Consider the following 27,729-nt stretch of genomic DNA (forward strand, 5'->3'; position numbering starts at 1 on the left):
GGATGGTTAAAATAGTTACGTGATCAGAATTAGGCTTTTCGGTATTCCACAGTGTCCTGGAACTTGAAATTTCCAATGTTTCAGAACTACTTACAGGTTCCATCATCAGGACAGATGGGTAAGACCAGATGACTCGCCTATCCTGTTGGGCTTGTTACACCACACTAATCTGAATGACTGACAAAGAAGGCTCACCAAGTGAAAATGGATTTTCACAACGATTTTTCCCCCATATGTTCCATTTGAAATAAGAAATCTCGGAACAACTGGATAATACACACGGTAACCAACGTCAGTAGTTGACATTGCTTGCTGGCCACTAGTCACGGGGCCGTGTCAAGCCGTGTCAAACAAAAGACAATCGAAATGGTGGCAGTAAAATTCGCGACTATATTCTTAAATAATTCACCCCATTAATCAAGTGCAAGATTTATGCAGTGCAATGGCAGTGGTTTGAATGCACCAAATGAAAATGCAGATGTAGTAAGATCTTAAAGTAGGTTATCTCAACAAAATAAAGGGGGGCAAAAAATGTGTTTCAGGGAATATCATTCAAATGAAGGAAAGTAAATTTCCGATTAATGTTCACCAAAGCGTTAAGTACGTAATTATGACCGCGTTGCCGTTTTATTTGTGGTCTAGAGAAAATACCTCGTCTTTTACAAAGAAAACTTTTAGCGGCCCTGAAATTATTCACCGCTTTCATCATATTATTGTTGACGAATATTACGAAACAAAAGCTATCATAAGGGCCATGACCGACAGGATCATTTTGGCTGTCCACACATGCGCGGACTTGGATAATAAAAACCTAAACTAACCAAACCTAACCTTCCTAAAATATGCAAGATGTGTAACCGGAGCAAGAAGGGATCTTCTTGATTTGATTTGGAATGTACACACGAAAATAAATTCAAGTAAGGATCACGCTACAATTGCATGAGAGGTCTGTGCATGCACCACAGCAAAACTGTTCCTGTCGCAAGCCCCTCATCTAAGCCAAGTAATCTACTCGCAATATTTATGCAAATACATCTTGTCACTAACAGTGGTGCTATCTCTCACTAATGTTCAGAACGAAGGAGGATGGGAGGGGGGGGGGGAATCTCCTTCTAACGATGCCACAGACCAACATCATGTTCTTATGTTGGCGACATTGTGTATTTAGTTAAATTTGGTCGTAACCGTAACAGCACAGTTCAAAGCTACCATAGCTAATTCTCCAGTTTAGAGAAAATCTCCCTATAAATTTCAACATCCGGAGAAGGCCTAGCCTTCAAGATATGATTTTTCAAAATAAAAACTTGACACTCATATGTCTCATATCTACATTGCCATCGTGACAAAGAAAATGTTTAAGGTCCCAAATGCTTATACATTGTCCTCAAAACTAGGGAAGCTTATGAAAACTAACATCTTCAAATTGTTTCAGGAAGTATACTTTCCAACTATCAGAGATCATAGCATTCCTTTTGTAGACTCGTGGATCCATTACATTTCATTCGAAATTTCTCTGATAGTGTTTTGTTACTTGGCACGAATATTATACCGCATCACAAAGATAATGTGATAAAAGTGCCGTTCTTAACACTTAATCAGTTTTCATCTTCTAGATATGTGAATATATTTAAATAAGGCTGGCGTACAGCTGTGTGACTTGACAACAAACCTGATAAATTTGTCACTCCTGTAGAATTGTTTTCATGCTGATGTACAGAACTGCTCTAAAGCTGACTGTGAGAAACTAATTTTATTGAAATAGTCCTGGTGTAAAGTTCCGCTGTGTTTTGGGCATTTTTACAATGATTTCCACTAATGTGATCACTGATCAGTACAATGAGTAATTTCAGGTATGCTTACATTTCATCATCATTTCTTCATAGACTATTCTATAGTCAATTTCATGAATATTATATATCTGATGTAATTTTCATAACTTACATTATTTAAAGAGATTTTGACAGTACGGTATGCAGCTAGATGAGATTTATTGCCTGATATGTCTAGCACATAGCACTGTTTGCATTAGCGTTATAGCCCTGGATTGAAGAATTTGAAAAAATCATATCTCGAAAACTAGGCCCTTTCCGGATGTAGAAATTTATAGGAAGGTTTTTTATTTCAAAAAACTCCAAAAGGATACCTAGTCATTGTGATATACCTGGAAACGAGAAAACAGGCAACATATTTGCAACTAAGACCTCTTCAAGTGATATCTCTATCCAGTGCCTTTGCTTCAATAAAGTCTCATTTTATAAATCTATGGATCAACAATTAGCTCTCTTCTGACAAAGGAAAAATTTTACAGTCTGTTCAAAAGAAACCAAATGACCTGGAAATGTACAAAAACTCGCCCAGATATGTACAAATATTTTTAACAAGAGCCAGAACAGGTCACATTATCACACAATTGTACCTACACCGATTTCACCTGTTTGATAATCCTACTTGTCTGTGGTGTAATAGTCATAATGAAGGTCTGGAATACATTCTTCGATACTGTCCATCGAAAAACCACAAAAGATGTAAATTAAAATCATCAGTATCAGTTGCAGAAGACACAGCCCTGCAGTATATATTGACTACACCCCAACTCTGGCTACTAGCAACAGGCATCTATAATGAACACCGATCAAAATACCCCTGATTTCTCATGAAAAACAAAAAGTGAATAGACTACAGTGGACTATAGTGGACTTTATGTTGTCAGCAAATAGTTGGATACATTAAGAAGATTGATTGATTATTTCAAATGGAATGTATGGCGGAACAATCATTGCGAAAATGCATTATCACTTGGTGAGCCTTCCTTGTGAGCAATAGTTTTAATTGACTGATGATGGAACATGTAAGTAGTTCCGAAACGTTGAAAATGTCAAGTTCCAGGACACGGTGACATAACCAAAAGCCCAATTCTGATCAAAGTCACAGTGAAAGCCTAAAAACTCATATAAGTTGCATGTGGTAAGATTATGTCAGGCTAGGTTAGGATTATAGTTACCCGTACTATAAAGATAGATACGTCAGGTCAAATATATAAAGTGAATTACGTTGACTGATGATGGGCGCATTCTCGTGGTGCCCCATGAACTATGTTCAATGAATATAGACAAAACGACCATCCAACATGCTCAAATGACAAATGCAATGGATAAGCACCACCTGGAAAATCGCGAAGCTTTGCCTATTTATTTCAACGTCACAGAAAAATACTAGACTGCAAGATGGCTGATGGCTTCATTGCCATGATACCAGAGCATTGGCTACCAACCAACCAACCAAACAAACAAACAAACAACATTGACTATTTGACTATGGTATAGCAAATAATATTGTATAGTCCTTGCCAAGGGAATGAAATGACTGTGATGCTATTTTGTTTCTCGGAATGAGAGTCATGGGTCTGATTATGCATGTCTGAGGCAACACTATGCAATATATGATCTTGTTTTTGTTTAATGTTACATGATTAATTTAAATTATAAAATAATGCTATAATATAGTGAGTGTGAATGCAAAATATAATACTGTGGTATAGCTATGGACTACATAAAGTAGACTTACATTCCTCACCATAAGACTAACTTACAACACACGCGAGTTAAGTAAGATGGCCAGAAGAAATGCAGAAGAATCGACACTTACTTACAGTTTTAGCTGCTCATCCACGAAGTCGAAGAGACCAAGTTGTTGATGCTGTCATGTTGCACCACTGTTTAGTCTCCTATGGTACAAGAGCTAGTAATACTACATTTTATTTCAGTTTTTGTCCATGCACTTAGTCCAGGGAAATTCCCTGGATCCACGAACTAAGGTCACTGGTGCCCTCACACTCCATCACAATCTCCTGTGGTGAATCGGACTTGAGAAGCATCTGTGCTGCACTCCGACCAGTGAGATATGCCCCATGCACAGTTGAGTAGAAGCTGCTATGAGTATGCTCACCAGCGAACAACAAAACGGGCTGCAATAACAAGACATACAGTTGAGTATCCCCACTATGAGACAATAAAACTGAGCTGTAAGTGTTACAACTTTCTATGGAAAACTGCCTCAGATTTTGGCATGTCAATTTCTAAGAAAACGGTGGTGCTAGCATGGAATCTCCAGTGCACTATCATTGCTTTTACATTTAGTTGAGATTATGCACTCTTACAGACAATACTTTTGTTATGGACAAATACGGCGCACTGTTGGCACATCTATACAAAATAAAAGTGGTCTAGGCCAAATACGTCTTTCTAGTAACACAAGTCATATGACAATGAACCAGAGTAATGATTCGACATTGAACAACAAACTTTATGAGTACCTTAATTCAGTGGCGTAGCATGAAATTTTGAGCAGGGGAAGCTAACTCAACTTGTCTTTCATGTATGAGGAAATGTATTGTAAAAATATAGTCTTAAAATAAATAGTAGTCGATATCAAGTCAGCAGTCCAAAGACTGGTTGGAACCTCATAAGTAACACCGATAAGGCATTACCTCAAATGGTAGTAAAATATGATTTCATGGTTTACACATAGGGCCTATGTATAATTTAACATTAGCTCACTCCCTGTCATATTTAGAGAAATCACAATATAACGGTCAATAGATACAGTGTTAGTAAAATTACGTCAATCAACGTTAAAATCTTTATCAGGAGATTATTTTTGACTACATAAATTAGTGTCAGGAACTGTTATTTTACTCATTTATTACATCAGCCACAGTGCACACTAACACTTCAACTGAACACAACTCACATAAGGGATAACTCAGAAGCTAAATTATTTTCAATGCCAAAAGCTAGCTTCTTGCGAGCCTTGTAATTTAGTTAGAAAGGGATGGAAAATCTGCAGGGTGGGTTACACAGAAGAATGCGTAAAAGAAACGAGTTCGCTTGTAGCATAGTGGAGGGAATTAGAAGCTGGTTTACTGCTGCATCACAAATCATCCTGAGCTGCCGCATCACAACATTTAATGTGTAAATATAAATTATATTAAAATTAATAAATAATTTTCTTCATAAATTGCAGGTTTATTATGGAGTTATTAGCTGGGGAAGCTGAATTTTTTTTAGCTTACATTGATGCTACGTCAATATCGTAATTTAATAATAGATGTTACAAGTCAAATAACTGCTTCGTTTTTTATTTTATTATCTTTCCTTCTTCTTTTTGTAAAATGATAAAAAATTCGGAAATATTGCTTTATGACCCTTTTTTAGCAATATTCTCTTTATGATAATGAAAAAGACTAATAAATATGCAACAGAATTTTCGAAACAAATATATGCTGTATCTCAAGGTTTATTGATGTTACAATTCACACATCTGAATAATACTATGGCTATCAAAAACATATGAAGTGTAATATGGCTTCAGAATTTTGCATAGCAAATTGTCATCTGTGACCAAATTTTGTTCTACTTCAAATGAGAATTTTCAATGGAAAATATGTCAGGAAAATATTGAAGTTATTTTTGTAACTGTTTCAAGTTGCTTTTGTTCATGCTTTCATAAAATAAAACAAATATTCCTTTTCATATGCTTTGCGGGTGTGTGGTGCAATCACATTGCCTGTTACTGTTTGTGTTTCTGTTTCCAATGTATGAGTGACATATCACTAACAACACAGAGTTTTAAAGAAAACACTAATCAGCAATAAATGTAAGAATTGTCAGATTAATGCTATACTGTACTATATTTCCAGAATTATTTTTTAATCTTTCTTGTTATTTCTTTGTTATGAGGTTATCGCTAATCATTGCTATGGGTCACTGAAAAATGTACCACTCACCATAAATTTATTTTCAATGAATTTAGTGGTGACGACTTACCCAGATTCAAATATTCATTTAAAATTAGTATCTCACAACTATATGTCAAGACCAAATCAAGTAATCCTTAATGCTTTTTCAATACATTTTTTGGTGTCTTTTCCAGATTTCTTATTCCACCATATTGAGTTCAGACAAGGACATTAAAATCTCCAAAGAGAAGAAGAAATTCTACTATTGCTATAATTTTCAAGATATGTAAGACATGTTTCTAGAATCTTTCAATCAATATCTGGTAGTACTGGTTATCAAATAATAAACTGAATCCATCAGCCACAGGAATCTCAACCCACAAACCCACTAATGAAAATTTAAGGTCATTATTGTATATATTACTCCTGATATCTTACTGTTAAAATAATAATAATAATAATAATAATAATAATAATAATAATAATAATAATAATAATAATAATAATGATAATGATAATAATGATGATAATAATAATGATAATGATAATAATGATGATGATGATAATAATAATAATAATAATAATAATAATAATAATGATAATAATAATAATAATCATGATGATGATATAGGATATAAGTTTGTCACATTGTTTTACAGCAGAAACAGCTTAGCTATTATGTGAAACTTAATAAAGGTTAAAATTTTAAATACATACCTTCTTTTGTTGAGGAGTTGCATAGAGGGGTTGTGCTATGTGCTCAATATCAATCTGACTAGCTCCGACAGCCATGGCAGTATATGCACCTCTTGTGTAAGGCTGTTTGCGCCAACTCGTGCTTTAAAATAAAAGTGTAATTAATGCTTGTGAAAATACAAATAATCAATTTTATTCTAATATATAAATTTCTATCATTATATTCAGTGAAGCATGAAAACATTTTTGGGTAAGCTGGACTGAAGGCATGGTTCGGAAATAGTGATCTAGGCCATGCTTTATTTATTTATTTATTCATTCATTCTGGTGTAGTTAAAGCCATCAGGCCTTCTCTTCCACACCACCAGAAATACAAATACAATAATAGAAATAAAAAGGAAACAAATACACTATAAACAAAGTAAAGCCACACAAAAATATACGCAGGTTGCAGTCACACAAACTTTAAATGATTAAGTATCACAATTAATTGTATGCTAACTAATTAACATAAACAAGAAACTTGCAATTTTAATCTAGAGTAAAAAAAAAAAAACACAAATCAATGTCGTTAAAAGGTAAACAAAATGCGGAAACGCTCCTGTTTTTAATTAACTAAATTCTAAATTGATTTTGTTCCCTCTTCGAAAATGTTTGGGAAAGCTCAGCTTTCCCTGCCTACCCTGAAGCTTCGCCATTCATTATATAAAGAATAGTGTCTAGCGAATATATTTAAAAATACATTCCACACAAATGTGCTGTCACGAGAGAGATCTATAGCTCCTGTCCATAATAAAGACAGAAAAATGAAAATTAGGTGGAAAATCTGACTTGCATTGACTCCAAACCTTGATAAAACAAGTAATATTTGCATATATAATTAGAACAAAAAAAGGAATAAATATATTTTATAATAAAAAGACAATGACATTACATCTTGTTTAATCTTCGTAAGGTCAGGCAGTTATTTGTAATATGAAAGACCACTGGGGCACAGCTGTATCTCGAATTTAAAATAAAACAGAACAAATTCTCCTTAAGTATTATTATTTTTATCTTACTTCATATATAATTTACTTTTTAACAAATGAAACAAAGTAACATTTCAAATAACACGTTACAGTAAGAAGACAATGACATTACATCTTGTTTAATCTTTGTAAGGTCAGAAAGTTATTTTTAACATTGAAGACTGATGAGGTACAGTTGTAACCCAAACTGAAAATAACATAAAACATATATTCCTCAAGTCTTATTACTGTACTTTTGTTACCTTATTTCAACTGTAATTTATATTTACACTTAGATGAATGACATTGTAAGTCAACTGAAGAAATAAAAAAATTCTCGAGAATATAACTCCTTATTTTGAAGAAAATAAGCATCCAACATTGCTTGTACAAGAAACAGTTCGTGACATTTTCGTTTAAATTTTTACATTTGTTACAAATTACCGGACTTCAGTTCATTTGCGATTATTTTCTTTTCCATTTATACAAGCAGTAAGACTGAGTAATGAGTTGACTATTAGATTAAGGCTAAAATATGTCTTAAAAAGAAAATACCCTCTGACCAAAGTTATATGGCTGTGGTTTATAAGCTGTCAACATTGGTTCTTCAAAGGTTCCAAGATTATCTAATTAAATTAAATATGAATTGATCAAAACAAAATTTATATAAAACAATTTTAGGTCATGGGCACATATACACAATTCATTTCAACGTATCATACTATGTAAAGGAACTAATCACTTAATATTTCCTGTATATGTGAAAAATTATGTTTAATTTGACGGTGTTTGGGTAAAGGGGGTTGTCATTTTTCAGCAAATAGAGTTTTGCTCCCTAGGGGAAAACACAAATTAAATTCTACAAGTGGGTGTGTAAGAAACAAAAGAATACTAGCATTTGATGTGTTTTACTTGTGTAGAAAATTATTTCCAATAAGGATCCAATGTTAAATTTTCTACAATTTGGAATTTCTCGTTAGATACCTTTCCTTCTCCACTCTGTTCTAGAGTAGTGATCGACAGAATTTTTGTCATCACACTTCTCTAGCTGAGAAGCTAAATCATCTGCAAATAACAATACATCCAAATTTAAATTGCAGTTTATTGGTATGTGACAATGCCTTGTTTTCCTAAATTCACATATCATGGATGTTGTAAGTATCCAAATCTACAGCTAATTGCACCTTTGAAATAATAAAATGACGCCCGTTTTGTTGAATCTGTAAATTTCAAAATGAAATGTGCTTAAATTAATTTTGAATGACTTGAATTAATTATGTATGTTACTTAAGTATTAAGCAGCACAATAATTAAGTCAATCATAATAATTGTTAATAAAACTATAAATAATACCTTGTATTTTGCACAAAACAGCGTTTGTGTCTCCTTCCATTAGATTTAGAAGTGTCTTTTTCAAGTCTCTTAATAATATAGGTTTATTTCCAGTTACATTTACATCTGTCTTTTTTTTTCCAGTTGCTTTTTCATATTCAATAAATTTTTGTTTGATTGAGGTTCAGTAACAGGAGTTGCAAATCCTGTTTCATATTTCTTCCTTATTTGTTTACATGCTGAAACTTTTGATTAAACTTCTGGCAGGAACGATTTTTAAAATTGACAAGATTGTCCTTCATGTTAAAAATGTAGCTAAATTACTGTTGTCTCTCTGAATTTCACTCATGTCAACTATGGTTATGAATTCAACAATTCAAATTCGTCACAAAACAGCTAGGTACTAGTAATGAAATTCAGCAAGAGTCCAGCAGTATAAGGATTCTCCAACATCACAAAGAATGCTCTAGTAATTTTTATTAATAAAGAATGTGGAATTTTCTCAAAGGAATCGACTCAAATTGCTCAAGAGTCGATTAGCCAGAGATTATTCTCAATTTTATTAATACCAACCGTAATGTAAGAATATAATATACTCATTATTAATTATGAACTTACCATATGCAGAGTTTTGGTTTTGGTATGAAAGGATCACTAAGGAACTTCCTGAGAATATCTGTACATGTATCAGCCACCTCATCGTGTGTCAGTGTCTCCATATACTCTGCCTCTCGTCCTGAGATCCAACCCAGCAACAGAGTTTCTGACAATTTGGAGAACGAGTAGATTTTCTTATACCAGTTGTTACTCAGGTCATCTGATAACAAATAGGTTTCCAGTCAATCTTTCCTTTTATCTCAAGTAAGCAAGTTGTCTTACTTTAATTCATTTAGCATCTAACAATAACTACAAAACACACAAATGAATAAAGAAACCAATAAAAATAATAACATTTTATATGGCAACAGCCCTGCCACATTTACTACCAGACAGTGAAAGCCGAGTTCTTATTCAGAATATAAAGCTGAGACATTTAATTCTTGACAAAAACAAAGGATTGTGGAACAGTAGACCAAATAAGAGTGCTTTTATGCGGTAGTCTGTGGCTCAGCTTTTAACACGAGAACCTGCAAGCCATTAAACTTCCCTTACACATTCGACCCTCCATCACATCCTTGTAGTTTACACCCAGGATCTTCAATTCCTGCTCAATTATCCCATTTATACATTCATCAACATGAAAATAAAAAATTCTTGTCTGATAACAAAGGTCGTCATATTCACATATTAGCCATCTGATTCAATATTATCTGCTGTGTTGTGCCGACATCTATGGTTTTATCATATAAAACTGAAAAATATTTCGCAAGATTAATTCCTTTGATTATTAACTTGCCAATAGATAAAATTAATTCATTTTATATGGTAGAGCTTTTGGCACAATAAAATTGAGGCAAGTCAAATCAAGGAGTAGGCCTACTGACTAAATTTAATTGAGAAAACACATTGTTGGCTAAAATAAATAATTACCAAAAACGTATATAACTTATGCATGGCACACCAAGAGTCTGAACAAACTAAACCTAACCTGTCACTCATCCTCAATCTTATGAAAACTGGCTTAGGCCTAGGTAGGCTTAGGTATTTATTTTTCCATGCATACTTATGTATAGGCCTATTTGTAAAGTTACAGTCTATCATCTCTCACTTTCATTTCATCATTAAATAACTCAACAGAAATCAGACAGCAGTCCTGTGTGTGGTGCATAGCAAGACTGAAGATTAAATTTTTATATCAAATGCATTATTAGGCCTATTACGATTTAATTCTTTATCTTTTTTCCACTCTCTCTCATTCTTTTGTATGGAGTTTAGGAAATATTTGCTGATTTTGGCAAAATCTCTCTTCATTCTAAAACAGAGATCTTTTGATGAAATTTCGATATCTCCCCACATTACACACGGGAGAGAAAATATTTAAATCACTGAAAACTTTTCACATTTCTCGGCCTCACGTCACTTATCTAACTCACTAACCTTGTCACATACCTTGGTAGGTCATGCCACTTATCTATCTCCTCATTTAACCCATCTAACACATAACAAAACACACATTAAATGTCGGTCCTATGTGTGGTGTGGGGAGATATCGAACATTGGTCGATCTTTTATGTACCTTTTGGTGGAAGACTTTTAGTTCCCTGCTCAAGGAACATTCCACGAATTTTATTATCCTTAAACTCCATTATTTTCGAACCAGTTTGATTACATATAAATATCTCAATCTACACACAACAACAACAACAAACACAGGAAATGTCTCATTCCTAATCTGTGTGTGTGTAATTTGAACTGATAATGGAAATTACGAGAAAACGGCTGAATGGATTTTAATGCATGGCCCCTCATTTTGAAGCTTGGAATCCAAAGATATGTGGAAAAATAGTACTTATAAGTGAAATGTCAATTTTCCTAGGCCTGCATAATTTTCCTATTTTCCAAAATCCATTTGTCGTCAGTTTTGAGAAATAATGGCTTTTCAGAATAAAACAAAAGACACACAGACTACATATCACACAAAGGCCATGACTTGCAGGATTGTTGATATATTTTGGGCTTAGAGTCTCTGACATCATAATGCCAATGTCGACCTTCATTTGTGTAATTTTTTCTTCTATATTGGTTATCAAAAACTCTTAACAAGTAAGACTTACTAAAAAGAATTTATAGATCTAGTTTGTGAGTAATTTTTTTGAGTACAGCTGTGTACTGAATATTAAAAACTACAAAACTGAAGAATTTTTGATGACATTATTAAGCTTACCATTAAAAATGAAATATTAAGTTATTCTAGTTAATGCCATGATGCGAGTATTTGTCACTAAGTTATTTAACATATTAATGCTAGGCCCTATATTGATTATATGAAAGTGAAACAATTGGGATTATAAAGAAGACGTAGAGAATAGCCCTATCTTAAATAAGATCTTAATTTCTATAATTTACTGAGTAATGGCTACATACTATATATAGGTCTATATTGCTGAAAACTACAAAACTTTTGTAAGATAACAATATTGTTATTAAAAATAAAATATTTTTATAGTTATTAATCAAGTGGTGTGGATCTTTTTCATATATTTAATGGCAGTGTGGTTAGATATTTATAACTTATGTGTGATTCTCTAATATTCCTAGGTAGTACTGCAGTATTATGGATGAGTCATTAGTAATTGAATCATGCTTCCTATTTTAGCTGCGTCTTTAAACTAGGTACATATCAAAATTAATTTCATATTCTTTGGTTTATCGATTATATTTGTGATCACTGCCAAGGATATCATTTGTTGTAGGGAGAATAGCAGGTCATTTCACTTCTTGTTGTCGTGATGAGTTAATTTCCCATAATCAACAACGAATGAAACATTGAAACTGTTAATGATTTATGATGAACAATTTTATTTAGGGTGCATAATAAGATTCTACAACTCTGATATAGCATTTGTCTCATTTTCCACATCTCAGCATTAGATTCCTCACAACAGCCCATAACTTACTTATACTCCTGAAAATATATGGGATAATAGCCTACATAAATAACTTACGTGTCTGATTTCCCGCCATTAACAATTCATTACGAGCTGATGGCCAATTTTATTATACATCATTGATTCAACATATGCTAACATACATTCATTAGTGACACAAGTTAATCCAGCAATATTTGGTAGGCCAAAAAGTGATTCTGCCCTCTACATTTCAAGGTAGTTCACGAAACGTGTAGCAGAAGCTATACCACGATGTTATGTCTATTGTTGGAAAGCATGGCAAACTTGATATTTTCTTAATTCTTACCTGCAAACAGCAATGACCTGAAATAGCTACTGCTTTACTCCCACATGAAAAAAAAAAAAAGCACTGATCATCCTGACATTGTTACTTGCGTTTTTGCATTGAAACTCAAGAACTTAAGATGGATACGTTCAAGAGAAATATTTGACATAGGCCTACAAAAACACCATTCAGAGGGAGTATGTTTCATTACTATAGAAGCAAATAACTTTCAAAATGAAAATAAATCTGAAAAAATTGTATTTCAACTTCTATTGTACTTAGTTTGCAGCATTTGCAGCACAAATCACTAGTATGCTGCTTTTGATGCACATAAAAAATAATGCATACCAATAATCGAATTTTCGTTCCAATTGCCATTTGTTGTACTAAGCATCATTTCATACCCCAATTCATTTTTTTGTGCAATGGTTGGGCACTTAACCATTACTTATTTCATAATTTGTGAATTTAATTAATTTCGATACATTTTTGTACAATGCTATCATCATCCTTTTTAAAATCACAATAATATTAGACAACAGAACTAGTAATCATGAAATTAACTTAAGATTTACTCACCTGAACCTGCCTCACTTTCCCATAATAACATAACCTCTGAAACATCTGGATTCAGAAACGGTCTATCATATTCCAAAAGAATTTTATCTACTGTTCCAAACAGAAGTCTGTCAATAGAGTCAAGTTTGTACTGGGGTAGAGGGGGAGAGAAAATAGTTGAGGCTTTTTCCTTGAGTACCCCGAGAGGAATGGTGCAAATCACATGGTCTGCATAATACCTTGAACCATCTTCACACACTACTTCCACGTTGGGTAAGTTTTCCACTGACTTAGAGGACTCATCACTACTATCTTGATAGATTCGTGAAAACGCATCCCTTGAACTTTCACCACCTTCACTCAAGCGCATTTCAGTATTTTCACTGTTCACACCTGACGCTTCACCAACACTTTCTTCACACTGTTTCGTTTCTGTTACGGTAGATTGAAATTCTTTTTCACTGCTAGCACCACGGCTCGATGCCTCTGACGGTCTCCTAGGTTGTTCACCTGTTACTGTTCTATCCGAATCATCAGAATCATTGCCTGGATCACCATTTGCAAGGAGATCTATTCCAGAGTCCCCACCAGGACTTGTTATGCTGGCAGACATAGATTCTTCCCCATAACGCCACTGTATCATTGCCACAGCTCGTCTCTTACGTATGTTTTCTGGTGGGATCGGTCTGGATACGGGTTCTAGAATACTGCTATATCCTGACGGGAGTACAATGTTACCACCTTGGAGTTCTGTGTAGCTGCCCAGTTCCAGCAAGTCTACCTCATCCATACTATGACAACCTGTAATGCAAGTCTCTCTCTTCAAAAGGCAGTCGAAGATGAGTTGTCGTAAATGTCTGTCATCAGAATCTGATGATCTGTCAAGGTATAATGCTGCTTCTAGAGATATGTGTTCACCAACACTGTTAATTCCTGTTGGGGGGAGGTAATGGCACAGAAAATACTCCTCACAGCGCCGTAGAAAGCAAACATAAGCCTCGTATATCTCCTGAAAGAAATAACATACAATCAGAAATTTATAAATGTTAAGATCGAGTTAATTAAATGTTTAAGGGTTTAGGTACAGCTTACAGCAGTAAAATGTTTGGAAATATTCAACATTTTTTTTCTCCATTACTGTTCCTTGTGCAATAATGAACATTGATATGTGTAAAACACTGTCCTTCTGCTATACGAAAATATATTTTTACGATTAAAAAAATTATTTTTTTATTTTTTTTCAAAAATCAAAATGGTGGCAGTTTACTGTGCAGTGATGAAGCGTTTCCCTCATCTCTCATAAACTTGTTAACTTTTTCATGTTCTCTCCCTTTTATTTTATTGCTGAAACTCATGTCTACAATATCATGCTCTTAATAAATAATATATTTTCTTTTATTTTGTGTTAGAAGAAAATACTGATATTTGACAATTTTTTAAATGAATTTATTTTTTATCAGACAATCTATCAAAAGGTAGAGAAGTGATATTGCATCATATTGTAGATATGATATGCATAAATACACACAAAAAAATTTCATCACAGAATATTGGATAGTTTTTGAGTTATGTGGGAAATGCTTCATCACTGTACAGTGAACTGAATTTAGAAAAATAAAGTAAATTTTTTAAAATCGTAAAAATATTTTTTTTCATATAGCACATGGACAGTGTTTTACACATACTAATTTTCATTATTGTACAAGAGGGAGGAAAAAAATGTTGAATACTTTCAAAATTTTACTGCTGCAAGCTGCACCTAATCCCTTAAGACTTTAACAATGATAGGATTGTTTTGAAGTTTTATTATTTTGTAACTGGGTATGGGGGTTAGATAGTATTATGGGCATGATTCTAATTTAGTAAGGAAAATAAAATTTTTAGGTCACATGGCATAAGAGGATAGAATCATTGAGAAAAAGGGTTTGAATTTTGCAAATCAAGCTTTCAGGTATAACTCCCTGTAAAGTTGATTTGAATAATTTCGAGGGAAAAATTGTTTCGGGGCTGGGTATCGAACCGGGACCTTTGGTTAAACATTGAATTTTGAATTTTCTACGATTTTTTTTAATTTTCTTCGGGACACGAATTTGAAATACAATTGGCCATCAGATTTAGAGAATAAGGTGAATAGATTAGATCTGAAATGGGTACGGGTTGAAATGGGGTAATGAATCTAAATGTAATTTATAAGATTATGAAAAAAAGATATATCGGTAACGAAATTACAAGAAAGGAGCTACATCAAAATTTACTAGGACAAAGACCATTATGTACAGTAATTTTAAGGATAGGAAGAATATGTAAGAATAAACAATAGAGAAGTGAGGGTAAGCTTAGCTTGGTGGAGGTTAGGAATATGGAAACTGAAAAAGAGCAGGGGTAACATAGAGAAGAATATCTGCCCCCTTTGCAGCATGGAAGAAGACACATTCCATACAATATTAGAAATAGACAATATAAGAAAAAAAAAAGTAGATAGACAACAAATTTTTAAGTAGTAATAGATATATAGCCTATAAAAATATATATAGTACTATTAATACAAATGAGATGAAAAAAATTACGCAAATTTTTACTGATAGAGAAGATGAAATGGAAAGAGAAGGTAAAGACTTAATGATTTATTGATCCGATTTTGTTTTATGTCTCTCCCCCTTTGTTTAGATAATATGGTGTGGTGTATGAGTATTAAGATACAGGAGAGTGGTTTGTTTAGATATTATTAGAGTAAATGTGTTATGTTAGTAAAGTCTGTTTAGTAGATCAGTTTTAGTGATACTATTAAAGGGAATTTTCTGTAGTAACTGTGCAGGAATATGTCATAAAGCATTGGTGACCATTACGTGATTCGCGACTCACTCTGTAGTCACTATGCAACCTGCAATGTAACTTTCCCTCAACCCTTCTGTGTCTCCATAAAGCTCAGGTACGCATCATCCCTTGTTTACTTTCACTAGAACACGAACACAGTGGAGGCAGTGAAGCACATCAGAAGTCAAAGCCTTTAACTTTAAGAAAAGAATATTTAAGTTAGAGTGAGAAGAAGAGTTTTTCTGCAGTGCTGACAACAATAAAAATGTTTTATATTATAAGACATACAGAAAGATTCGATTTTTCGCCAGTTTTATGGCAGTCATGTTTGGAACTAAATATAGGCCAATCTGTGAGCAGTTCTTCTCACGAATGAAAACTATGAAATCAAAATATAAGACCCACATAATGGACAGATATCTTTGTGACCAGTTACAGTTGGTAGTGTGCAACATAACTCCTTATGTCAATTCAGTATTATTTGAAAATGTATGTGAAACTGAGGATTAATTTCAGCAGCTTTTGTTTTGTTACAATTCAATTTACAGACGTAAAAAAAGTCTTTATTTTTAATCGAAGTAATGATGATTATGCATTTAATTTCATTTTATTTGGAACTCTTAATTATTCATAATAAAATTACTTACTTCTGACTTATTCTGAATATGTTTAATGATTTACAATAATTACTATATTACTCAAACATCTATAACTAATAATTCTGATTTTGTACATAATGAATACACAATAACTTCCCAATGATGTTTAGCATATTAATAATCCACTACTGTTCTAGTCACCCCACTTTCATCCCTTCCTCTCAGGTTATGTACCTAAGCAGTGCTACTCAAGTGAGTCGGTGCTATCATTACTTTTAGCCGCCTACATCATAAGATTAGATATTTAGGCCCGACATAGTCAGGTTCAATCTGAGTAACAGGGAGACATACGACTTGGCATAGGAAACTAAAATTGTAAGGTAAGGCAGTCCTGGGGTCATATAATATTGTAACAGGTCTGTCTTACAGAAATAATATGAATGAAATTAATATTTTAATTCTAATAAAAACACTGGGTACGGAAATTAGGTTTCTCCAACATTTTGAAACCACAGATACTTGAAAGTTCCAAAATGAAAGTTTTGTCTACTCTGCTCTGTCTGTTATGGTTGGCTACACGTAACACTCCAAGCACATTTTATTTTCTGTTCAGTTGTTTTAATGTAGTCAAGCACAATATACACCAAAAACTAGTCATGATGTGATGCTACCCTGGAAATAAAACCTGTTACATTGCTCTGAAACACTGAAGAAATTCGATTTCCACATGTGTTTGCAAAACTAAAAGAATTTTTTCACAATTGAGGCAACTGTTTATTAATGACTTTCTTAAACTATGAAGATTACTCAAAGTTGATGACATGACCACATGATGGTAGCAATGCAATGGTGAAAGGGTAAATGCAAGAAAAACTGAACTAATTAGAGACAACCTGTCATTTTGTTCAAACATAGGTCTATTTGAATCTACTAATAATAAATAACGGTACTCACTGAAAAGATACAGATATTGGGACCAATCTCTGCACTTGGTGATCGTTGTACTACTGTTGCAGTGCTTGGATGAGGGGGTGGAGTGAGGCAAGGGGGCTGCGAGCAGATAGTGTTTTGAAAACAAACATTACTTTCCTATACATCTTGACTACATAACTTTTAACACTATATCACTTCAGAAAACATATTATGTGTCTTTTTCGTGTTAAATTTTACATTACCTGGTTAACATGTTTCAGCCTGTTATCAGCCATCTTCAGAACTGGTTGTTGCTATCTTGGCGCCTTTTGTTTGTTTTTCCTGTGGGGGTGTGTTTGTGTAGTGTAATGTGGAGTCAAAGAGTGTGTGTGTTCTGAAATTGAGTTGTGTGTTGAGAATTTCTTTTGGATGTGTTTTTGTGTCTATATTTTTCGTATTCTTCTAGTGTGTTTAGTTTCTGGCTTTTTGGTTGAATGTGTAGAATTTCCATGTCTATGATGTCTCTGTGCGTGTGGTTAGCATTTGTAATGTGTTCTGCATATGTGGAAGTGTTTTGTAGGTTTTTTATGGCTGTGCACACAACCACGTGTTTACAGCATTATGCCACTTTGTTGAAATAATCAGATGAGTTGATATAAAAGATTATCTTGCTTAAATTTTATCGCACATGATACCAGCCTATTTAAAACGTGATAAATGTTATCTCGAACTTCACAAAGGTAGTCCAGCAACAAGTGAAGTTTCCCCATATAATTAAATAGGTAACAATAATATGCTACTTTATGCAAAAGATTGGCAGAAACATGAATGCATTGAGATGATTATGAGATATTGTTAAAATCATGTGACAAACAATATAAACAACTACTACCATTGAAGTTCATTATCACGGTTTTTGTAGTACCTAGGCTAATTGAAAACATACGACCTACTGTTAATTGACATGACCATCTATACCACAGCTCGATTTCAAACTGAGGTGTGTGTCAACTGCATAAATTCTTTATCAATTTTCTATTATCAAAATTATTATGCAATGATATATTAAAAACTATTATTATTATTATTATTATTATTATTATTAAATCTTTCCACCACCTCCACAAAACAAAATATTAAAACAAATCTACTAAAAAACAAAAAACAAATGTGTACGTTAAATATAATAAACTTTAGTTTACAAAACAACTGTAAATAAGTGCATTATATAATATTCACATGTTACCAATTTATGGATCAAATTTGGCCACAATGTACTATAAATTAAAAAACAGATATGCACGCCTCAGTGGCGGTTCGTGCCTAAAATGACAAGAGATTTACTACTTTCATGATATTACATAGTTTTCCAACAATTTAAACAATATCTCATTTCTGAAAAGTAAAAAAAAATACCGATACTACAGTCCTTTAAAGTAGATAATTAACTTAAAATGAGGATGATGATGATGATGATGACGATAATGATGAATTATCTTGGAAAAAACATAGCGATTTCTCCTTACATTATCATTCTCTCTTTCAATATTCTGTCTGAAAGCTGAGCTAAGCTGTTGCCTAATTTCTGTTCTTCCAAGCGAGCATTTTTATGAGCATAGTTTCCTCATCCTTCTTAATGTTCTGTGTCATATGGCTTAAATCTGACACATCAGTACATGCCCAACTCTTATCTTTACCCTTAGCAAATAGCAGGCACGGGAAACAAAATAATTTATTTGTAGATGCACAACCGTTAATCCAACTGTTTCTTTCATATATTTTTACATTGAATGCCCTGCAAAATGTCTTACCTCGGCTTGTTTGTGCTTTCTTTAAATCGAGTTGGGGTAATGGCCTTCCAAACTTTTTTATTTTACACTTATCTTCTAATATATACAGTGACTGCACAAAGTGTTCGTACATCTACAAAACGTGAGTAAAAATAGTTTCTGAGGACAAATTAAATGTCTGAAATGTTTACAAATAAAAATATTGTGACTGAAAATTCTTTATATTTTATTGAGTGTAGCAAAAAAGTAAAAAATAAATCTAATAATTTCTATAATATATTTAACAAAAATTAAATCATTCCTATTTTCATACACACAAGAAGTTATCGTACACCTGCTATCAAGAATTCTTTATAAACCAATACTGGATTTCAGTACCTTGTAGGATTGCCCTTTGCCGCGATTATTGCCTCCAGTCTTTGTGGCATTGATTCTGCTAATTTTTCTGTAATTGTGGAATCAATAAAGTCCCATTCTTTTTGAAGAGCTTGCTTAAGACTTTCTTTATTTGAGAAATAATGCTTTCTTATATTTTTGTCTAGAATAGCCCAAAGATGCTCGATAACGTTAGTGTCAGGTGGCTGAGGGGGTGTGTGAAGTTGTTTTGGAGTATTGTAGAGCAGCCACAATAGAGTGGTTCCTACAGTATGCTTGAGTCATTACCTTGCTGGAAAACAAAAGTACTTTGAAGACCCAACTTTTCAGCACTAGCATGGAGATTCTGCTTTAAAATATTGACATACCTTTTGCAGTCCATCAAACCATCAATAAAATGCAGTCTGCCCACGCCCGAGGCACTCATACACCCCCAAACTAGCACTGACCTGGTCCTATGTTTTACTGTAGGCACAAGATGTTAAGCATCCATGTCTGTATTCTTTTGTCGCCACATCATACTTCTCCCATCCGAACCAAAAACATTAAATTTGCTTTCGTCCGAAATAATTACTTTTTTTCCAATACTCCATTTCTCCAGTCTCGGTATTCTTTCACGAAATTAAATCATTTGTGCGATTTTTCTTACTCACTCAATACTTTTTCCGGGCTATGCGACCATGATAACCATGGCTGTGCTGGCTGAAACTTTCATACATCGTCTTTCGAAATCTGTGACAACCTTTACTGCACTAATCTTTGGATCTTTTTAATTCCCCTAATAATCACGCGCTCATCATGTTCGGTTAGAACTTTAAGTCGTCCAGTTCTTGGCTTGTTTTTTGGCAGTCTTTGATGTGCAGAGCCTATCATAAATGCACTGGAAGGTAAGCCGAGGTCTCGCAACAAGTTCTGATATTTCACGCAATGATTTGCACTGGTTATGCAGTTTAATAACTTTTCTTGTCTCCTCACATGTTTCTTTACGGTTGCTGCCCATTTTGACGTTTCAGCTCTTCATTCACTGATGATGGAGCTCTCTCCCTGTCACTTTTGCACACACAGAGGCACACAAACGAGTACTAGCAACACCACCCTCTCCAACTCTTCTTTTATTATTATTACTTCAGGTGTACGATCACTTGTTGTGCCGACTTATCTATCATTATTGAGCTTTATTTTATTTTCCAAATATTGTACTATTTTTGTTGTTTTTATAGATAGCATATCTATGAGCGTCAGAACTCACTATTCATAATTAGTGCATTATTGCATTCTCGGATCCTGCGATTCTCCTTAAAGTATATTATAACCTGAATTTTCTAAGAGTACGAACACTTTTTGCATTCACTGCATATTGTATTTCATCACTTATCTTCTAAGATTAAAACTGAAAAATTTGTTTGTAAAAGATATTGAACACTATTCATATTCTTTGGAAACGAATACTGGTCACATTCACAGATGAATATATTAAGACTAAAACACCAAGGACGTCTAAATGGGCATTTAAAGGATTGTAAGAAACCACTAATAAATACAACAATCAGTAACACACACGTGCACATATTAAAAGCATGACCTAAGCTACAGATTGAAGCTAACTTCCGGTTTGGATCACAAAGTCTTGTTTCTGCCAGAGTGTGTCGACTGTCTCACGAATTACAGCTGCGCTGGTCCAAAGGCCAGTGCAGCCACACATTTGCCCTGAAGAAAATACCCTTGTGTCTCACCCCACATGTAAGTCCAGAAGCTGGCTCGCCGAGGTTCAGAGGAGAAATTGAACTTTGAAAGCACTCTTAAGCACGTATTCGTATATTTGTGCACTCTCAGCAGTTCATAGGTTTTCATACGACAAAAATACATCAAAGCCGTAAATAAACTTATTAAAGATGCGCAAGAAACAAAGAAAGATAGTATAAATTATAAATAAATTTATTTAAATAATTAAATTACTTTTCCTTGTCTTTCCTGGGGGGTTCTCTGAACCATTGAACATGTAGGACGCACCTCCACTGGTACGCCTATATAAAATGTAATAAACTCTAATTGACAAAACAGTGAATAAGTGCATCACATGATACCAATATAAAATATATGGATGAAACTTGGGCACAAATTCCAAACTTCATATAGGTCTACCCTAAAAATGTGTTATGATCTCACTAATGACAAACTAAGGTAGTTTTTACAAGAGAAGTGACATTTAAACGTCTCTTAATTATTCATAAGAAATTGCAATCATACAGGTAGCCTAGCCTATTTGTAAAAAAAAAGGGAATGTACAATACGATATATACACCTACATAGAAATAGGTCCAATAGTATCTTTATACAGTTGTACTGGTATAAAGTAATCGAAAGAAGTAGGCCACACCTCCACATTTCAAAAGGAATGTATGTTCTGCAATTCAATAAACAAATATTTTGAGTATTTCACATCATAAGTATCTGTGTGTAAGAAGGATGCAGTAGAGAGAAAAAAATAAGAAAGCGAGAGAGTCATTAAGAGAGAAAGGAACAGACAAAGAGAGTGCTATGAAGTTTGTGGCTATTTAAAATAATTTTTATTCTTAGATTTTCAGTCATTTTGGGCGTGCTTCCGAACAGGGGCAGCGGCATTTTCCCTAAGGTTAGAACCAGTTTAGATGTGTGTGTGTGTATTAATCGGAAAAAATGTCATATAAACATGCGTCCTATTCTCAATATTTTCTAGCCCCTAATTTTCGATTAATATACATACACCTGAACTGGGCTCTAACGTTAGAGGAAATGCCGCTGCCCCTGTTCGGAAGCGCGTCCGTCATTTCTACTTATTTTTGTAGATAAGAGCGACTGTACTGTACAATACTATCTGGTTAGCTATCCTTAATTACAAATCTAACAACAGTCGATTAAGAATTGTGTTGGTATTACTGACTTTCGCTAAACATAGGCCTAGGCTACTTTCATGAACTGTTTTACTACTTTCAGCTCCGTAAGAATGTGGACACGAGAATTTCATTAATGTATGTTTTTTCACACTTTATAAGAGAATAAACTTACCGGTAAAATAACATTGCCCAGGATTGTTTAAAATGTTACAAATGCTGATCAATTTCACACTTACATATGGATTATTAAAGGGCATAACATTTCTGTTATAATAATTCTATAGTAATACCTATAAAGGTTGCTTAAGTTCAATACTGAAACTCTCTAAATTTGTTTTAACTTAAATGTGATACGTAGTTTGTAAGAAGAAATGCGTGGGCAGAGACGTAATTTCAAACAATCATTCACAAAAATATCTCAAATTCAATGTTTGTATTATCCATACATCTTGATTAACAACTTTTAACACTGTGTCACTGAGGAATATAAAGTATATATTCCTCAGTTTATATTGAATTAACGTTGTTAGGATCATTACATTTCACTAAAAAAAAGTTCAAATTCGAAAGCTACATAAGCGCCAAAATCTTGAATGTGCGAAAGCTATACCGTACCATATAGAGAATGTCGAAAGGTTTGCAAAGTGAAGTCTTTTTTTTTTTTCCTTATAACGCGAAAAGTATTACGCGTATATCAAGTCACACATATAGGCCTACTGTACTTACATGCTTTCGAAATGAAAAACTATATTTTTGGTTGCTTCAGAGTTGGGCTAACTAAAAAACACAACAAAATATGTTACCATCTATAGGGCCTCCATTACGCATGATACTGACCTGTAAAATATGAAATGGAATTTGTTTTCCATCTTCTGTGGCAGCTACCACTTTATGAGGCTTAGGAACATGTACTATATCAATTAAACCGTTTGCCATTGCTATTTCATACATAGGATTTCCCAATACACCATGTATCCAATTTGCTCCCAGCTCGATTTTGTGATTGCCTGCAACATTAACAACTCATAAAAACAGAACATTAAAAGTTGTTGGTATTACATATTATTAAATAGTTTACATACATTACATCAAATATTACAACTACTAAATTGATGCAATAACATTTGGAGTGCCGGCAATCAGACCAGTGCTAAAACTGATTAAGGTTATGTCTACCTGTATTTGTGGACACTATTCTTCCTCCGATTCTATTTCTTGCTTCTAATATTTTGAAATCTGTAACACCATTTTTAACCAAGTGACTGGCAGCAGACAAGCCTGCCATTCCTGCACCAATGATTAATATCTTGCATCGATTGCTAGTAATGTTTTCTGCAGCAGAAGCCATATTTATTTTTCTAGTATCAGCTGACATAATACTCCTCATGCTACCACCTAGTGGCTGAATACAAAATCAATTTGTCTCCTTCACACTTCGTAAGTAGAGAGTTCGTCCTAGAGATGGTAGGTCGATTCAAATTCTTAAATTTGTCTCCTTCACACTTCGTAAGTAGAGAGTTCGTCCTAGAGATGGTAGGTCGATTCAAATTCTTAAATTCGTCATAGCTCTGTATTGCGTCTCTTCCATTTCAATTTGGATAGGTCCATCTCTCTCATGAATGTAAAGAGTTGTCGTAACATTGGTCATTAGATTTGTGGATCCGCCATAATGACAGTATGTCTGTTTCCAAATATTTTATGTTCTCAATAATAATCAATACTCGGGATACTCGTCTTGAAATTTTTATCCTTCATAGGCTACATTCCATTTGACTTCTTGGAATTTGAGCCGAATCTCTGGCATCGAATGCTACAGCTGTCAAAATTCTATCATCATCATCATCATCATCATCATCATCATCATCATCATCATCACGCATGGTGGACCTTTTGACGGCGGGCTTGGGTTGGATCCCCGTTTGGTCTCATTGCCTGGTTGGATTTTTTCCGAGGTTTTTACCAGCCGTGGGGCGGTTGCTAGGTGGTCTATGGCGAGTTCTCGGCCTCACCTCACTTTATCTCACCTAAAAAGTGTAATCTTGTAAAATTTTGACTTGTTCCACATCTTAATGCTTCAATGGATTTATGGAATACAATAAATGAAAAGAAAATGAAATGAAATGACTCTTTGGTCTGTTCAGCCTCAGAAAGTGTCCTTCCTCTGGGAGGGAAGTAAAGCAATAGATCGCAGACTTATGGAACGTTAAGAACCCTGTTCTTAATAGAGTGATCCATGTAAAATTGTTGGTCATTTCTTGCTCACCTTGAATTTCGATGCTAAATAAACAACTTTGCAGTTGAAAGTGTCGTTAAAATACTATTAGGCCTACTACGAGTACTACTATCATTACTACTACTGCTACTGATACTACAGAGTGAGTCAGCCAGGGCTAGACCGGCGTCAGCGAAAAGTCGTATACACGTATGTAGTAACTGCTGAGCCATAGCAGTGATCAGACCTCTTGCTTGCGTATTTTCGTGTTTAGTTACGTAAACAAGTTCACACAGTCAGGGTGCAGCTGTATACCGTACATTTAGAGTGCAGTAGTGTGTCCATTATGAAATATAGCCTTGAACGAGTGTATACTGTATTTACGACAACTTTGTGAAATACGAATCTTGGAGAACAGTTGTAACAAACTTCCGTCAGTCATTCCCTGATTCGTCAGAGCCTTCTAAAGCAATGATTTACAATTTAGTGAAGAAATTTCGTACAACTGGATCAGTAATGGATAAGAAACGAACATGTGTGAAACGTGTTCTCATTGAGGAGATGTATGTATGTATGTATGTATGTATGTATGTATGTATGTATGTATGTATGTATGTATGTATGTATGTATGTATGTATGTATGGTCAGATCTTTCACTGCAAACCCAGTGTTCTCCAATCTTTCCTATTTTTGCCTTCCTCTTAGTCTCCGCATATGATCCACATAATATCTTAATGTCGTCTATCATTTGATATCTTCTTTGCCCCGAACGCTTCTCCCGTTCACCATTCCTTCCAGTGCATCCTTCAGTAGGCAGTTTCTCCTCAGCCAATGACCCAACCAATGGAAAGACTCATCATGCCATGTTTGCAGTTTTCCTTGGGAAGGATAAATGCGGTAGCTTCCCGTTGCTTTCCGCACACCACTCTCTGTTTCGCTTCTTAAAAGATCCCAGAGTGAAGGTGAGGAGAGTAGATTTGACTAATTGGGCCCTCCGGACTTCAACGAAATTCACCGCAAGGGTTAAATATCCTATCAACCAATCGGCTATTTTTAGAGTCGATGGAATTGGTGATAGCGAGATGGTATTTGGCGAGATGAAGCCGAGAATTCGCCATAGATTACCTGAAATTCACCGTACAGTTGGGGAAATCCTCGGAAAAAGTCCAACCAGGTAATCATCCCAAGTGGGAATCGAACCCACACCGAACGCAAATTCAGATCAACAGGAAAACGCGATACCGTGTGAGCTACGCTGGTGGCTTTTAGTTATTACTGTGTGTCAAAATTAATTAACATATTTTTATTATTCCAATACTGAAAGCATAAAAATTTCAAGTTGCTGCTAATATTCTTCACATTTTACATTGAAACAATATTATCACAAAGTCTCTATATTATATTATCTCATAATACTTCCTACATTTTTGTATCTTCATTCCATAGTTGGCCATCGAAAAGTAGCATTTCAGAATTCTTCATTTTCAGTACTGTACTTTCTGAACATTAGCAGTTGATTTCTTAAGCAAGGCGCACAGGCAAAGCAATTAATATATATATTTTTTTAGACAAAGACACATGAAATGTGTAGATGTTCAAGCCACCAATATACACATAGACAGTAGAAAACCCTTTCTTTTCACTTTCATAGACAAACTGGTTAATCTAAATGTAGACGTAATGAATCTTACGGTTTCTTGCAACAAAATAAGAAGAAGTTTCTGCTGAGCTGCAAGTCTTTTTATACAGTGATGGCCACCATGATTTAAAATCTAGCATATCTGTTCCTTGCACCTCCTGCACCATGAAATTCCCAACAAAACAGAAGTCTGACAGGTCGACCTTGACTTCTTTCACGGGGATGGTAATTCAAAATTAAATGTGATAATTTGCTTTTGTCCAATTATAAACATAATTTTTATTTCTGTCTAAAACTGGGTTTGATTTGAAATATTTTATGCCTTCATTACTATTAACTTCTCCTGCACCTAAATAATTCGTTTAGCATCTATAATGTGAACAAACAAACAGACGCACGGAAATAAATAAATAAATAAATAAATAAATAAATAAATAAATAAATAAATAAATAAATAAATAAATAAATAAATAAATAAATAAATAAATAAATAAATAAATCTATACTAATAATAAATCTGTAGCCGAAATTTTTCTGGTAATTTTCGATTTTCCAAAAATAATTGATCCTAACATATATAATTAACCACCCTGAAACCGAAAATCGCATTTTTGAAATTTTTGTTTGTATGTCTGTCTGTATGTTTGTTACCTTTTCACGCGATAATGGCTGAACCGATTTATATGAAAATTGGAATATAAATTAAGTTCGTTGTAACTTAGATTTTAGGCTATATGGCATTCAAAATATTTTATTTAAAAGGGGGGTTATAAGGGGACCTGAATTAAATAAATCGAAATATCTCGCTTATTATTGATTTTTGTGAAAAATGTTACATAACAAAAGTTTCTTCAAAAATGTTTTCCGGTAAGTTTTATTCTTTACAAAATGTTGATAGGACTGATATTTAATGAGATAAATGAGTTTTAAAATTAAAATAACGCCATCTAAGACGGTGCAATGAATTAAGAACAAATGACTTCGTCTATAAGGGGCCTTGGACAACAATAATCGAAACAGGGGCCTTGGACATCAACAATCGAAAGCTATTAAACATAGGGAACAACTGGATAATACGCACGGCAGACCAATATCGATAGTCGACTCTACTCGCTGGCCACTAGTCACCGGGCCGTACCGAGCCGTATCAAACAAAATATAATCGAAATGGTGGTAGTCAAATTCGCGACTATATTCTTAAATAATTCACTCCATTAGTCAAGTTCAAGGTTTTATGTAGTACAACGGCGGTTTTTTGAATGCATTAAAAGAAAATGAAGATGTAATAAGATAATAAACTAGGTTATCACAAGGAAATTAACAGGAAAAAAGGTGTGTTTCACGGAA

General features: G+C 34.0%; 1 protein-coding gene across 3 annotated transcripts in view; it reads right to left on the minus strand.

Moving 5' to 3' along the window:
* The window catches only part of LOC138697987 (spermine oxidase), a 79,992-nt gene extending 56,112 nt beyond the window's left edge, over positions 1–23,880 (minus strand). For 2 of the 3 annotated variants that reach the window (XR_011331643.1, XR_011331644.1), the window contains exons 1-6: positions 23,707–23,880; positions 23,368–23,537; positions 13,189–14,176; positions 9,394–9,592; positions 6,455–6,575; positions 3,646–3,964 (exon numbers count right to left, since the gene is read on the minus strand). Coding sequence is in view for 1 of the 3 variants with exons in the window: in XM_069823626.1 (XP_069679727.1) it covers positions 3,779–3,964; positions 6,455–6,575; positions 9,394–9,592; positions 13,189–14,176; positions 23,368–23,537; positions 23,707–23,878 (1,836 nt within the window). In the remaining 2 variants the exon portion in view is untranslated. Of the gene's footprint in view, positions 1–450; positions 3,965–6,454; positions 6,576–9,393; positions 9,593–13,188; positions 14,177–23,367; positions 23,538–23,706 lie in introns of those variants that run through there. The other variant, XM_069823626.1, reaches the window with a different exon arrangement.
* Between the last annotated feature and the right edge of the window lie 3,849 nt (positions 23,881–27,729).

This window comes from Periplaneta americana, chromosome 4, assembly GCF_040183065.1.
Source record: "Periplaneta americana isolate PAMFEO1 chromosome 4, P.americana_PAMFEO1_priV1, whole genome shotgun sequence".
NCBI classification, from domain to species: Eukaryota; Metazoa; Arthropoda; class Insecta; order Blattodea; family Blattidae; genus Periplaneta; species Periplaneta americana.